Raw genomic sequence first — 15054 nt, 5'->3', positions numbered from 1 at the left:
AGCAGTGTGTTCAGGGGCTGGGGACTCGTGGCACAAACCTGACCACAGAGACCTGCTTGGTGTGTGTAGCTATGGCCTGGGTGTGAGAGCATTTCGGAGACTATATGCACTAAACTCCTGAGAACATGTGGCAGTCAATGTGAGCATGTGTGTGACTGGGGCTCTGAAGCAGGTTTCCTATCAGGTTTCCCAGCTCTCTAGGAACTCCACACTGGCCAGAAAGTCCAGGACTCCCCAACTTTGGCTCTCCCTTGGGGCTCTGTGGAGGGCCGCATGGGATCCCTGGACCTCAGCTCCAGCCCTCATCTACCCTCTGACTGACCACAGAACCCTCTGGCAGGATAAGCAGGCAGTTCCCCAACACCCCATCTCTCTTTCCCTTACTGGCAGCTGGCCCACTTACATGTTCTATCTTGGCACCAGGCAATGACCATGATGTTCGAGGTGCAGGACCTGGCAGTGGCCTCACCAGCCACAGTATCCCGCTGTGGCATGGTTTACCTGGAGCCCAGCATCCTCGGGCTCTTGCCATTTGTTGAGTGCTGGCTAAAAAATCTCCCTGCCATAATAAAGCCCTACGAGGAAACTTTCAGGAACCTCTTTATCAAGTTTCTGGAGGTAGGTGAGGCCACAGGTATGCCAGCCAACAGGGCAGTAAAGCACTGTCCCCACCAGTCACGAGAGCCTGGGGCTCATTCCCAACAGAGCTCCATCGCCTTCATTCGAACCACAGTGAAGGAAGTGATTGCATCAACCAACAGCAACCTGACCACGAGCCTCCTCAAGCTACTCGACTGTTTCTTCAGACCTTTCCTACCCAGAGAGGTACAGCCCAAACAGTGGAGATGGAGGCCTGTTCCTTCCTGCCCCAGTCCTCCTTGCCTGGGCTGCAGAGAGCCTATCAGTCCCACCTCCCGCTTTCCACCACTGCCTCAGGCTTAGCCTGGCCCTCTTCCCTTCTTTCCCAGGGCCTCAAGAAGATACCCTCTGAAAAGCTGAGCCATATCCCAGAGCTGATAGAGCCCTGGTTCATCTTCTCTCTCATCTGGAGTGTGGGCGCCACAGGAGACTACACCAGCCGCCTCTACTTCAGCAAGTGGCTGAGGGTGAAGATGATGATAGAAAAGGTGAGAAGCAGTTAGCACCAGGGCAGGTCTCCGACGCCAACGGCAGGCAACCAACCCGAGCTCACAGCCTTCTTCCCTTGGTCCTGACAGATAAAACTAGAGTTCCCAGCAGAAGGGGTGGTGTTTGATTACAGACTGGATGACGCTGGAATCAGCAACACTGAGGAGGATGATGAAGAAGAGGAGGAGAACAAACAGGTAGACACGGGCCTGCCCAGTAATGAGAGGAGGGTAGAGCCCCACTGGGCTGTGGGGATCCCCCCCCCCCGACAAAAAAATGTTCACTTAGAGAAAGCCACATTGACAGCCACCAGGTCTGAGGCTGTCGGCTATTTATATCGCCACGTGGAGCTTCATAGTCAACCAGGTGTTTAGTATTGTGTTCATTTTACAGACATGGAAACTCAGACACAAACAGTCATAATCAGCCAGTCAGTGGTAGAGCTGAACTTGAGCCTCAGTGGAGTTTAGTCTTCAGTGTGCCTCATTTCCCAGACAAATGTTTCTTCTGCCCTGATGCCATGTCTAAGGACTGACTCCCTTTTCTAGCTAACAGCCCCCTGGAACCGAGCTCCCTGAGGGCCCAGGAGCATGCCTGTCATCCTGCTTTAGTGTCCCATCTTAACTATCAACCAATCAGAGCCCCTGGGTCCACTACTACTCCAGGGTCGGGGTGCCCAAGCCACAGAGGAGGTGACTGAAAGTGACTATGTAGAGACCTGCTGTGGATCTTCAGGTGCATTTGGGTCTAAGACTCAGAACTGCCACGAGTGGGGCACGTGGCTTTGGCCAGATTGAGCCCTTCATCAAAGGAATTTTGCAAGGGCCATGGGTGAGGGAATTCAGGGGAGACCAGGTGCACTCTCAGCATCCAGCTGTCAGTGCCCTGGGTTCTGCTGTCCCCACTCCTTGGTTATCCTGAAAATAAACAGTGGGAACCTTTGCGTTCCTGGATCGTTCTGTTCCTAGAGCATCTTCTTGCCAAGGCCTAGGGACTGGCTGTGTAGGGAAGCCACCACCCCAGAGGCTGCTCAGCTGTGTTCAAAGAACCTCCATTCCTGGTGCTTTGTGGTTCAAGCCTCCCACTGCACACAAAGAGCAGAGCACAGGGATCGCTGTCTGTGCCAGAAGGAGCTCTTCCCCTGGACGTTCTTGACAAGCCCCTCAGGACAATACCTCATCCTCCTGCTGCATTAGCAATGGGGCCACAGCCAGGCGGGTGGCCTGGGAAGGGATTTCAGAGCCATCCTGAACCACATGTTGGTTCCAGGTTGCCTGGGTGAAGTGGATGGACTCCTCGGCTCCATTCACCATGATGCCAGAGACCAACTACTGCAACATCATTGTGCCCACCATGGACACCATGCAGATGTCCTACCTGCTGGGCATGCTGCTCACCAACAACAAACCTGTGAGTTGCCCCCATCACCCCCTGTCCCAGCCCACCCAAGGCTCAGGCTAGGGCATGGCTAGTCTTCCACACCAGCAAGTTGGTAGCTCCCTGTGCCTTAGCATTGTGTGTACCCACCTTCCTGGTCACCGCTCTCCCAGGTGCTGTGCATTGGGCCAACAGGCACGGGGAAGACCCTCACTGTCTCCAACAAGCTTCTCAGGAACCTGCCGCTGGAGTACATCAGCCACTTCCTCACCTTCTCAGCCCGCACTTCAGCCAACCAGACCCAGGACCTCATTGACAGCAAGCTGGACAAGAGGCAGGACACCTCTGGTTCCTTCTCAGCCAGAGTCCCCAGCCTAGCTGAACCACCTGCTATCTCACCTCCCCCACCAAATTATCCTCCTGACTTTGCCTGAAATGACCCAACAGGGCCAGAAATGACCCATGGGGGGAGGGGCTTCAGTTGCCTTTCAGATCTCTCCTTGCCTCTCTCAGGATCCTTCTAGTCTATCTGTAGGGCTTTCACTGTTCATTGTCCACTGTGGACCTGCCTTAGAGATGGCTGTTATCCACCTTTCTGGGAAGGAGGACTCTTTTTTTTTTTTTTTTTTTAAAGACCTAAGATACAGGTCAGCTGGTCCCAAATGTCCCAAGACAGAGGGCCGGTCATGAGGTTTAGCAATTATGAGGAAGCTAAAATTTAGTGAGGTACCATTCAGGTGCCTCTTGGATTGCCTCTGAGAAGAGGACCTGGTGCCCATGGGTGCTGGGCTCACACAGCCCCTCCCATAGGCGGAAGGGTGTGTTCGGGCCACCCTTAGGGCGCAACTTCATCTTCTTCATTGATGACCTGAACATGCCAGCCCTGGAGACATATGGAGCACAGCCACCTATTGAGCTGCTGCGCCAGTGGATGGACCACGGTGGCTGGTATGACCGAAAGATCATCGGTGCGTGCTCTCCTGGGACAGCGGGCAGTGGGCTGCATGTGCTGGGTGAAGAATACAGTAGGTGCAGGGGTAGAGCCTGAAAAAAAAAAATCAAATTTCTCTTAAAACAAGGGAGTGAACTGTTCAGGTCAATGAAAATTGCCAGTGCCTGTTAACACATTCTTTTTATACCGGTACTGTAGTAGATTACATTTTTTTGCATGGACATGAGTACGTGTGTTTGCATCAGTGTTTCTGGGGTCTCATTGGGTATCTCCCTTGATCCATCTCACTTAACTGAGGAAGGATCTCACTGAACCTAGAACTGGCTGATTCAGCTCATCCAGCTAGTGAGCTTGCCCCTGTCTCTCCCTCATGAGCTGCTGGGACTACAGACACACTGCCACAGCCACCTGGCTTTTATGTGGGTACAGGGGATGCAGATCCTTTGAGCCATCACCCCCACACCAGAAATTACAGTTTTAACATATATTCGTATCAAGGGCAAGGGGCCCACAAAAATGATGTAATTCTGGGGAGGGCCCTGTCTGACTTCCCACTCCCACTCCCACTCAGGAGCCTTCAAGAACCTGGTGGATATCAACTTTGTCTGTGCCATGGGTCCCCCAGGGGGAGGGAGGAATGCTATCACTCCAAGGCTGACACGCCACTTCAACTACCTGTCTTTCGTGGAGATGGATGAAGTCAGCAAGAAACACATCTTCTCTACAATCCTGGGAAGTTGGATGAGTAAGTATCGGGTTGAGGCAGGAGAGGCCATGGACAAAGGCTAATGTCACAGCCTAGTGACATTAGTGTCACAGCAAGGACACCAAGCCACTAACTTCAGCTGTCATGACTGGCAAGTTCATGACCTTCTCAGAACCTCGGTTTCTTTACCAATGGGTGCTAGCATTACTGCCTACTACTCCAGGTCTCTTGAGAGTTAAGTAAGATGTGGCACATAGCATCTAAAATAAAGCCATGTGGCAATTCTACATACTGAATATGGGACACATACGAATTCACTCACATGGAGACACGTGCTAGTGTTTGCCCGGAAGGTGGCATGGAATGGCTGCAACTTTTGTAGAATGGGAAAACTCAGAAAAACCAAAGGGGAAAAGTAGCCCTGTTCCATCCTAGAATTTGGAAAAAGTCCGCCAGGATGCTCTTTCTCCAGTAGCCTGACTCCCATCCAGCACACCGTGCCTATGGGGTGCCACTTGGCTCCATGCTGGGTGAGAGTGCTAAAAGCCAAGCCTCCCACCTGGCCTGGGCCACCCCCTCCCTGCCAGAGCTATAGGCCAGGGCTCCCCTTCATGTACACCTGAGGTAACAGCACATTTCTCTGATGAAGGGTGAGAAGCAGCTGCTTGAGGAACTTCCTGGTGGGACACAGCTAGCCAGGATGGGCAGCAAGTGACCACCTAACTCTGAACCTATGTCTGTCTCTCAACCCTGCAGATGGGCTCCTAGGAGAGAAAAGTTACCGAGAGCCTGTGCGTAAGTGTGGCCTGGGCCTGGGAGGATCTTGGGGGAAAGGGGCTGTAGTCTGATGGCGTCCCTGGACTCTGGCTTTAAGCTGGGTAGGTTAAGGTTAGGATCAGGGACCACAGTGGGTCAAGCTCACAGTCCTCAAGCTCACACGGAGCCAGAACACAAGTCGGCTTGTGTTCCGCTGGCTGCTCTGCAGGCTCCTGTGCCACTGTCAGAGCCATCCCATCCCTTGGTGCCTAGGCTAGTGTCCCTCTGATGGCAGGAAGTGAAAGATGAGTGGATGAAGGAAGGAATCCAACAAACTCTGCAATCCTGAAGAGCCACAGTAAAAAGAAACCCAGCTTTCTCCAGTGAGTAGGCGCAAGCAGGAAAGTGGATGATTTGCCGCTAGGAGGCAGGCATCCCTCTGTGGAAGCCTTAGGCAGCTCCAATCTGTCAGTCATCACTGCAGGGCAGCTGAAAGAGGTTGTCAGGCTCCCTCTCTGAGCCTCAGTGTCTACCTCTCATCCTGTTAATGGACATTGCCTCATGGCTCCTGTCACCTTGTTGTAGGGCATGGTGGCACATGCCTTTAATCCCAGTGCTCAGGAGGCAAAAGGTAGGCAGACCTCTGTGAGTTTGAGGCCAGCCTGATCTACTTGTCTACACGGTGAGTTTGAGGACAGCCAGAGCTACATGCTGAGACCACGTCTAAAAAACATAAACATGTCCCGATTTCTCCTATCTTAACCAAACCCCAGAATTATCTCTGCCAGCCAGACCCTCCTTCAACCGTTTCCTCACTTCTCTGCCTATCTACATAACAAAACTCCTCAAGAACTCTTCCCACTGGCACAATGCCTATCCCTCCTTTTTCCATTGAGTTAACGCCTCCACTCTTGCCACCAGTGACTAGAGTGTAGCCACACCAGTAGTCAGATCTCAGGCCTCATCTGCTCTGCAAACAGCCCTTTCTCCCAGTCCCTTCTCCCTCTTGGGTGTGTTAGTCAGCTTTGTGTTGCTCTGACAAAATAGCCTGAGGAAAAGGAGTTTCTTTGCTCACTGGTTCAAAAGTTTCATCTATGATTGGCTTGCTCTGTTGGCTCAGGGTCTGTGGTGAGGAAAACACCATGGTAGCAAGAGGACATGGTAAAGCAAAGTTGTTCACTTCATGGCATCCAGGAAGCAGAGGCAGACAGGAAGATGTCAGGGCGATGCATCCTCTTCAGAGAAGCTCCCCAAGCAATCTTCTTCCTCCACCCAGGACCGCTTCCTTCGTGTATTCATTATGAAGCCCAGTCAGAATGCATTCATCAATGAATTAACCTATCAATGAGTTTAATGTGCTCGTGACCCAATCAATCATCTCTCAATGATTGGATCCACCATTTGGGGACCAAGCTTTCAAAACCACAAGCCTTTGCAGGGAGTCTTTTTAAATGCAAACTACCATACTAGGAACCCCATCTTGGATTAACTAGACTTTGACCTCCAGACCCCTGTCCCTCTTAAATATGCTGTCCTCAGACAGTCTCATGCTGGCTGAAATACAAAGTCATCTTTGTGTCACTAACATCCAAGTTCAGACCCTCAGCTCAGACTTCTCCTCTAGACACCTGCTTCTAGACTTCCCATATGTCTACTGTATATCTCAGATTGACCCTGTTCAAATCCAAACTTCCGTTGCCCTGCCAGTCCCCTCCTCGCCTTTGGTGATGGCAGTTCCATCCTTCAGGTGCTCACGAGCAGAACTTCACCATTGTCCTCTTCCTCTCTTTCCATATGACAACTGTCATATGGAAAGTTCATATCAGGAGCTTCATATCATGTCAGGAGCTCTCTTGGCTATCCAAGAAGAGTCTGCCCTAAATCAACTACCACCCTTTCCTCATTCACATAATCACTGGGGCAGCCCCTTCCAGGGTCTACTCACTGTGTCTCCACTTACCATTGATCCATCCTCCTTTTGAAGCTAGAGGGACCTATTAAAGCATTAGATCAAGCTGGGGATAATAGTCCTAGCTACCCAAGAGGCTAAGGTAGGAGGATCATTTCAGCCCATGAATGGGCTACTCTGGGCAAGATCATGCCTCAGAAATACACAGCACCAAAAGAAAGACCATGCTCCACCTCTGCTCAAATGTCTTAGCCAAGCAACAGTGCCAGGAAAAGTGCCCACCCGGCATCGCATCTTCCGCTCAGCCTCCCCCATCGGTCCTTTACATCCCAACTCCAGGCTTTTGCTCTTGTTGGCCCCTCTGCCCAAACTCTTTGTCTCCAGCCGGGTACATGCTTGCACTTTCACTTCTGGGTCTCAACTTGAATGTCTCCCTTCTCAGTATAAACATGAACATGGATATGGTGGTGATAAAAAGCAAGATGAAGCTCTAGCAACTCCACAGAGGATAGTGAGTTCCCAATGTCAGCCTGATGTCCAGGTCACCCTACAGCCCCCCACCTCCATCAAGCACTTCTGAAGCCTGTGTACACTAAGAGACCCCTTGCCCTTATGTGACTCAGCACTTCCATGTTCAGGTCTGGCCACAGGCTCACAAGGCAAGGCAGGAAGGGCCCACCCAGTACTGAGCCCATTGATGCCCACAATTCTGTGAATGCATCTCAGTGCTCTATGTGCTACCAGTTTTCAGGAATGTGGGTGTAAATTTAGCACGCACAGAGCAAGAGATTCCCATTCTAAGTTAGGGGCATCAAGAAGGGCTTATAAAGAAGGAAGCATCTAAGAAGGGGCTGAAGGAGACGTGGAATCCAAGCCTATGGCTATGGAATGGGTGCTAGGGGAATCAAAGGAGCAAAGCTAGGACCCGTGGGACCTGCATGGGGCACGCGTGTCTATGTGACCCAACCTACTCTTCTGTTCCACAGCTGGGGCTCCCAACATCACCCATTTGATGGAACCCCTTGTGGATGCCACCATCAGGGTATATGCTACCATCACCTCCCAGCTACTGCCCACTCCAGCTAAGTCCCATTATACCTTCAACCTGAGGGATCTCTCCAAAGTCTTCCAGGGTATTCTCATGGCTGAACCAGCTAAGGTTGAGGTGAGGATCTGCCAGGCCCTCTCCCCCATGTTCCTGTTGCCCTTGCCATCCTCCCTAGACCTCTCCCAATTTTAAGCCTTCAGTCTCCAGCCATGATCTAGCTAGGCCCTGAAAAAAACTAGGACATAAAGGGCAGGCCCACCAGAGCCTGACTTCAGTGTAGCTAAGCCTATCTTGTGAGGCAAACTCATGTCCAAAACTGTGACCACGGTGAGGTTGTCCACAGAGCATGCCAGGAGAACGCAAGGAGGCAGGAGAATTTTTAGTAGAGGCCATAAGTGTAAGAAGACTTGGATGGAGGTGAACATGGTACCTTTGATAACTAAACTTGTGCAGATACAAGGAGTGGGCAGCGGGATGCACAGGAGCTTGAGTGTCCACCATGGAGCTCAAATAGGGAGCCACACAGAGCCAGTGGCTAAACAACCCAAGTGTGGCTAGCCCTAGCAGAGTGGGGCAGATAAGACAAAAGTTAGTTTTGGCTTTGCTAAGCTCACAGCTGATGAGTAAAGAGAAAACTGTGGAACTTCCTTAGTGTGCCCAGCTACCCTAGCGGGGAGGCATGGAAGCCGGAACATAGTGGTCAGGGAATCTGAACACAGAGAGATTGGTGGGGCTTCCTGGGCAGTTAGATGTGGGGAGTCAGGAAAGAATAAGGAAAACGAGGTCTCCTTCCCAGGCTTAGAGTTTGGGGGTTCGAAAGAGTGATGACCTTGGGCACTCATGACCAGCTGCCGATGATGGTGCCTAGTGGGCTGGGGGCTGGGTAAGGAGGCCCAAGAAGTAGTCTGCAATTCGCTTAGTCTTCAGTTAGCCGGAAGGCACACTCCAACGGCTCTTGCCTATGACTCTACCTCTGAGTCAAAGAAAGGAGACTAGTCCCATGAGCCATGTTCCTACACTCCATCTCCCCTGGCACTTCAAATGACGACTCGGGGCCTGGAGCCAGGGCAGGCTCTGACACTCGGCACTCACAGGACAAGGTACAACTGCTGCGACTGTGGTACCATGAGAACTGCCGTGTGTTCCGCGACCGACTGGTGAACGACGAAGACCGCAACTGGTTTGATGGGCTCCTTGAATCCCAGATGGAGGAGTTCGAGGTGGCCTTCATCAAAGTCTGCCCCTATCAGCCCATTCTTTATGGGGACTTCATGTCACCAGGCTCGGATGTGAAGTCCTATGAGCTCATCACCAGTGAGAGTAAGGTAAGTTGATACTCTACTCTGGTAGGCCCTCTTTAGTCTGTTCCCTGGAATTCAGGGGACACCAAGTATAGTGCCTAGAGAGTCTAAAAGTCTACACAGGATAAATGCAAGACCCCAGGCCCTCTCCCATCACCATCAGTGAATCATCATATTAGACTAGAGAGTGAGGATAGTAAAAAAAAAAAAAAAAGCGAGGCAGCCCTTCTGTGAGAACAAGCCTGGCGTTCATCTGAGACAAATCCTGCCAACAGTGGCCCACCATACGCATTTGAGATGCTTTCATTCTCACTCATAGAGGAGGGACAAGGGTTTTGGTGCCATAGCTGTTAGGACCTTGCGAGACAGGGTTGAGGTTTTCATCAGTGGCCTCATAGCTGCGAGGCTGCAGTGGACCTTCTGGCGGTTTCCCCAAACACATCCTCTCCTTGTTCCCAGGCGGTCTTCACCAGGGTTGCTACAGACTCGTATGCCTCATAGGTCAGGCTTCTCATAGGCAGACCTGACTTCTGAAAACCAGCACTCCTGTGCACAGAATGGACAGAACTAGTCACTGGAAGAGTCAGCTCTCTATCAAAGAGGGCCTGGTACTCAATGTTCCAACCACCAAATCTATCTATACCTAGAGCTGCCACCTACGCAGTGGCGTTCCTTCGAGAACCTCCCCAAATACTTTCAGTGGGGAGCTGGCTAGAATAGGTGATGGCCCAAAGCATTTATTGGGGACTTTATGAGCAGTTACAGATTCCTCATGAGGCACAGTGAGCTAAGATATCCTAGCATGTCCACAATGGGGGACGGGTGCTGGCACTAATGAGAGTAGAGTAGAGAGACTTGGCTAGAGGCAGAGCTAGCATCTGCACAGGGTTCTTTCAGAGTGCCAAGTGACAGCCTGAGCCAGTTTACCCACGCCCGAAGATACTCGACGCACAAGATTGGGTCCAAGCCCACCGGAGAAAATCTGTAACTGGCCAGGGCTCCCGTTTCTGGGTGTGAACAGAGAGAAGCGGGGAGCTGGCGGGCCCCTCCATGGAGGAAAGTCTGCCATCCCCACCGCCTTCCCTGTCCCCAGATGATGCAGGTAATCGAGGAGTACATGGACGACTACAACCAGATCAACACAGCCAAGCTGAAGCTGGTCCTCTTTGTGGACGCCATGAGCCACATCTGCCGCATCAGCCGCACTCTGCGCCAGGCGCTGGGCAATGCGCTCCTACTGGGTGTGGGGGGCAGTGGCCGCAGCTCCCTCACTCGGCTCGCGTCTCACATGTAAGGGGCCATGGCGGGCCACGGTGGGCAGTAGGTGGCATGGGGCACTGTTTACAGCAGATGCTTCTCCACCAAGACAGAAATTCAAGTCTATCCCCAACATAAACTTACACAGCCTATGAGCTTCTGGAAAAGCTGCAAATGGGACTTGGACCCCCAAGAAGAGGCAGCCACAGTACTCCCTGTGATGCTATGGGTGGGTTGGGGGGGGGGTTAGAGGAAAGCATCCCAGAAGAATGCCTAGGATAGGTGTCCATGGGCCTGCCATCAGAATGAGAGCATGGAGGGTGGGTGATGACAGGGATAGGATTCTAGGCTATAAGAACAGTAGGCAAAGGTTGGGAAACAGGAGAATGGGTACAGGGCCTAGGGAATCTACAAGTGCACCCCAGATAGGAGCAAGGTACAGGTGGCTAGCTGGAGTATGAGCACCCGCTTCCCATCAGTGCTTGGCCCCACGCCTCTAGCACCCCTTAACCCAAACTCTTGCCTCCAGGGCTGAGTATGAGTGCTTCCAGATTGAGCTGTCCAAGAATTACGGCATGACCGAGTGGCGTGATGATGTCAAGAAAGTTCTGCTTAAGGCTGGTCTGCAGACCCTGCCTATTACCTTCCTGTTCTCAGACACTCAGGTGCAACCACCACAGCAGTGGGCAGGGCTCGGGGTGGGCTGAACACAGAGTGTCCCCATGTGCTATCCTGTATGGTGGTCAGTCGTTAGGACCTGCTGGGATTATGATTGGACTGGTCAAGGGAAGATCCAAACCCAGCCCCTCAGGGGTGGGTGGAGGCAGAGAAGAGATCATTATTTATGCTGCAAGAGTAAAGAGGTACCTTGGTACTACAACATACCACCCAGAGGCCAATGGCTTCTTCCCTTAAGGACCACAAGTTTGTTCTTGAGGGATAGGGAGCCCATAGCTCCACCTTTGGGGCCATAAGGCCTCTTTCCAGGACTCTGAGTAGAGAGACTACAAGACAAGCAAGGCAGCACTTAAACCTGGTTGGCAGTACAGGCTGGGTCAGGGGACCTAGGCTCCAAGATCATGGCCCAACCCTAGACAAGGTCCCTCCCCTCCTAGACCTGTCCAGGCCCTACATATAGTCAAGGAAGCGAGGTTTCCCACTAACACAGGCTGTGCCTCTCTCAGTCACTATGGTTTCTTCCTGTAGTAAAATAAAGCCTGGAGGAAAGCTAGAAAGGGATCAGGAGGATTCCACACCACCACCCAGGACCCAGGGCCCTGCCACAGCCCATAGATTATATTCAGCGCCTCCACAGTGAGGGGGATCTGAGTGCAAGTCCAGAACCTCTGAGGTCACTGGAGTGACCTTGGATGTTACAAAAGTCCAGGAAGACTATTCATGGAATGTGATGCATCAGAGCTTTCGTAAAAGCTTAGCTCCAACCCCTTGTCCCTCTCCAGATCAAGAATGAATCCTTCCTGGAGGATATTAACAACATCCTGAACTCAGGGGACATCCCCAACCTCTATGGTGCAGATGAACAAGATCAGATCGTTAACACCATGCGACCCTACATACAGGAACAGGGCCTGCAGCCCACCAAAGCCAACCTCATGGCCGCCTACACTGGACGCGTGCGCAGCAACATTCACATGGTGCTGTGCATGAGGTAACATAGTTGTCACCAGGCCACACTGGGGCCTCAGGATGCTAGAGGGACTTCTGAAGTGAAAAGTGGCCGCAGGCCTGGCCACCATGCCTTTCACACCAGATTGCTAGGCCACCGACGGGCCCTGAGTCCTGACTGCCTAAGTCCGTGTGCCGGAGGCCTTAGGTGGATCCTTCTCCCTCAGCCCCATCGGGGAGATCTTCCGGGCCCGCCTGAGACAGTTCCCCTCCCTCGTCAACTGCTGTACCATCGACTGGTTTAACGAGTGGCCGTCAGAGGCCCTGCAGTCTGTGGCCACCACGTTCCTGAATGAGATCCCAGAACTGGAATCTTCCCAAGAAGTAATTCGAGGCCTGGTAGGTATCTCGCTGAGAAGCAGTCTCTTAGAGTAGGGGTTTGGCGACACTGAGGCCTGGGTAAGAGTCCTACCAGACTCTACCAGTCCTACCAGTCAGAAAAGCTTTGGTGAGATGAGATTTTCCCCCAGGAGTCATATGGTGTGTAGAACCTAGAGTGTTCTACAAATGCTAGCATCCCCCTTTCTCCCCAGCGTCCCCCGACAGCACTTAGAGAGACCACAGATAGGATCAGCCAGGTTTGTCTGCTTCAATCTCAGAGAGTGCTGGCCCTCTGAGAGCCAAGAGCTAAGATGAACCTAATACTTCCCTATCTTAGAGCCAGCCTCTGATGGGCTTCCAGGGAAAGGCTGCTCAGGGGGATGTGGCAAGGGCACCGGGCCACCACTGGGAGACATCTGGGTTCGTGTTCAAGGCCAGCTCGGTTGTTGTCTAATATGGGCCTTGAGCTTGTCCTCTGCATAAAAGGTTACCTTGACCTGGAAGCTGTGATGATCCTAGGAAACCATCAATGTGAGGCAGAGCTGTGCTACAGCCCTTTCCTCGGGACCAGGACACAGTGGCACCTGGTCTTTGCTCAAGTGCCACAAGCATCCATGGACTTCCCCTTTACAGATTCAGGTTTGTGTATACATCCACCAGTCAGTAGCCAAGAAATGCATTGAATACCTGGCAGAGCTAGCCCGCCACAACTACGTGACCCCCAAGAGCTATTTGGAGCTGCTCAATATTTTCTCCATCCTCATTGGGCAGAAGAAATTGGAACTGAAGACTGCCAAAAACCGCATGAAGAGTGGCCTTAACAAGGTAGGCCTGAGGAAGGCCTTACAGATAATGTCTAGCTCCCTGCTAGGTCTTAGTAGTCTTTGATGCCAAGTGACCTGGCATTTCAAACTGCAGCCCAAAGTGCTGCAAAGGATGACTTCCTTCTCAGTGAAAGAATGGAAATTAACAGTGAAGGGCAAGGACAGCAGAGGTACCCCACAGCTTCTCAGGAAGCGAGGCCTCCTCCTCTAGCAACCTGGGGTCATGAGTGAAAGCTGATCCATCAGGGCCCTCTCCTCAGAACCCTAAGACATAGCCTCTCTCCAGTCCCTGTAACACCTGTTTTTTTGTTTGTTTTGTTTTCTCTGATCCCAAACTCAGCTTTTGCGCACTGCTGAGGATGTGGCCAAGATGCAAGAGGAGCTGGAGGTTATGCGCCCCCTGCTGGAAGAGGCTGCCAAGGACACCTTGGTCACCATGGACCAGATCAAGGTTGGGGTGCTCAAAGCACTCTCCTCTCTGATCCGTTCTAGGATGCCAGACATCTCAAAACTTCAAATGGCTAGCTCCTGGCCTTCACATGTCTTTTAGCCTTTGTGCGCCTCAGTTTCCTCATTCACAAGTTGCTCATTTACTTGACAAATACTTAGGAAGAGCTATTACTACTTTAAGCCAAGCACTGCCTTGGCAGAGCATCTACGAAAAGCAAGGCAGATGAATCCAAACAGGCCAGGCAATGAGGATGATCACAACTCAGACTGAGTGGTAGACCCCCCACCACCACCCGCAGATGTTCAGTTCCGTTAAGGGCTCAGTCCGCCCAGCACATACCACCACTAACATGACAGCCTTCTGCCAGTTATTCAAGTGTCCTGCTCTATACAGTCAAGAGTTTACAAAATGTTCCTTGAAGAAATGGGGAAGTCTGTCCTCACATCATGTACAGATGGCCACGTGGGCCTTTAGGGCTGGAATGCCCAAACCTGGAAACTCCTAAGCCCTGTTGGAGGCACTCAAGATACGGAAGGCCTTACTCGATCTCTACAGCATCATTGCAACTCAGAGGGCCCGTGGAAATAGTGGACATCTTAGTCCTAGAAAGAGGAGGTTGGTATTCCTGCCCTTGCCACTGACCACTCATCTCCCCTGTCTCCCATCCCCAGGTGGATACAGCCATAGCTGAGGAGACCCGGAAATCAGTGCAAGCAGAGGAGATTAAGGCTAATGAGAAGGCCAGTAAGGCCCAAGCTATTGCTGATGATGCTCAGAAGGACCTGGATGAGGCTCTGCCAGCCCTGGATGCAGCCCTGGCCAGCCTTCGAAACCTCAACAAGAATGATGTGACAGAGGTAGGCACCCAGGCATCTTCTCACATTCAATATCACATCGCTCTCTGGTGTCCTCTTAAGTCCTAATGGTGTCCCCAAGCCACCCTCTGCACATCTTTAGTGACTGTGCACCAACAGGTGAGGGCAGAGTAAGGGCTGGATCCTAGCTGCTTGCTCCACTTTCTTTGTGCCATCCCCAGGCACTCCCAAGGCTCCAGGTCCTATGGCAGTAAAGACTTGGTTGGTGGGGCCCGCCTTGCCCCAGGTTAGGACCTTCCCCTTCCACACCTCTTGGCATGGCCCATAGGTGCGTGCCATGCAGCGCCCACCCCCTGGAGTCAAGTTGGTCATAGAAGCTGTGTGCATCATGAAGGGCATCAAGCCCAAGAAGATACCTGGAGAGAAGCCAGGCTCCAAGGTGGATGACTACTGGGAGCCAGGCAAGGGGCTGCTGCAAGACCCGGGCCGCTTCCTTGAGAGCCTCTTCAAGTTTGACAAGGTA

At 52.1% G+C, this 15054-nt stretch overlaps 1 protein-coding gene across 1 annotated transcript in view; it reads left to right on the top strand.

The window, feature by feature from the left end:
* Dnah1 (dynein axonemal heavy chain 1) overlaps positions 1 to 15054 on the top strand; it is a 59847-nt gene that overhangs the window by 33976 nt on the left and 10817 nt on the right. The window contains exons 37-55 of the mRNA XM_055612451.1: positions 424 to 618; positions 706 to 825; positions 969 to 1127; positions 1218 to 1325; positions 2398 to 2538; positions 2679 to 2839; positions 3316 to 3473; positions 4029 to 4202; positions 4920 to 4958; positions 7815 to 7993; positions 8971 to 9201; positions 10271 to 10467; positions 10964 to 11099; positions 11895 to 12103; positions 12288 to 12459; positions 13075 to 13266; positions 13606 to 13716; positions 14388 to 14573; positions 14860 to 15051. Coding sequence (XP_055468426.1) covers positions 424 to 618; positions 706 to 825; positions 969 to 1127; positions 1218 to 1325; positions 2398 to 2538; positions 2679 to 2839; positions 3316 to 3473; positions 4029 to 4202; positions 4920 to 4958; positions 7815 to 7993; positions 8971 to 9201; positions 10271 to 10467; positions 10964 to 11099; positions 11895 to 12103; positions 12288 to 12459; positions 13075 to 13266; positions 13606 to 13716; positions 14388 to 14573; positions 14860 to 15051 — 3060 coding nt within the window. The remainder of the gene's footprint in view (positions 1 to 423; positions 619 to 705; positions 826 to 968; positions 1128 to 1217; positions 1326 to 2397; positions 2539 to 2678; positions 2840 to 3315; positions 3474 to 4028; positions 4203 to 4919; positions 4959 to 7814; positions 7994 to 8970; positions 9202 to 10270; positions 10468 to 10963; positions 11100 to 11894; positions 12104 to 12287; positions 12460 to 13074; positions 13267 to 13605; positions 13717 to 14387; positions 14574 to 14859; positions 15052 to 15054) is intronic.

Source organism: Psammomys obesus, unplaced genomic scaffold (assembly GCF_907164565.1).
Source record: "Psammomys obesus unplaced genomic scaffold, mPsaObe1.curated_primary_1811, whole genome shotgun sequence".
Classification (NCBI taxonomy): Eukaryota; Metazoa; Chordata; class Mammalia; order Rodentia; family Muridae; genus Psammomys; species Psammomys obesus.
This window is presented reverse-complemented; position numbering and strand designations above follow the sequence as displayed.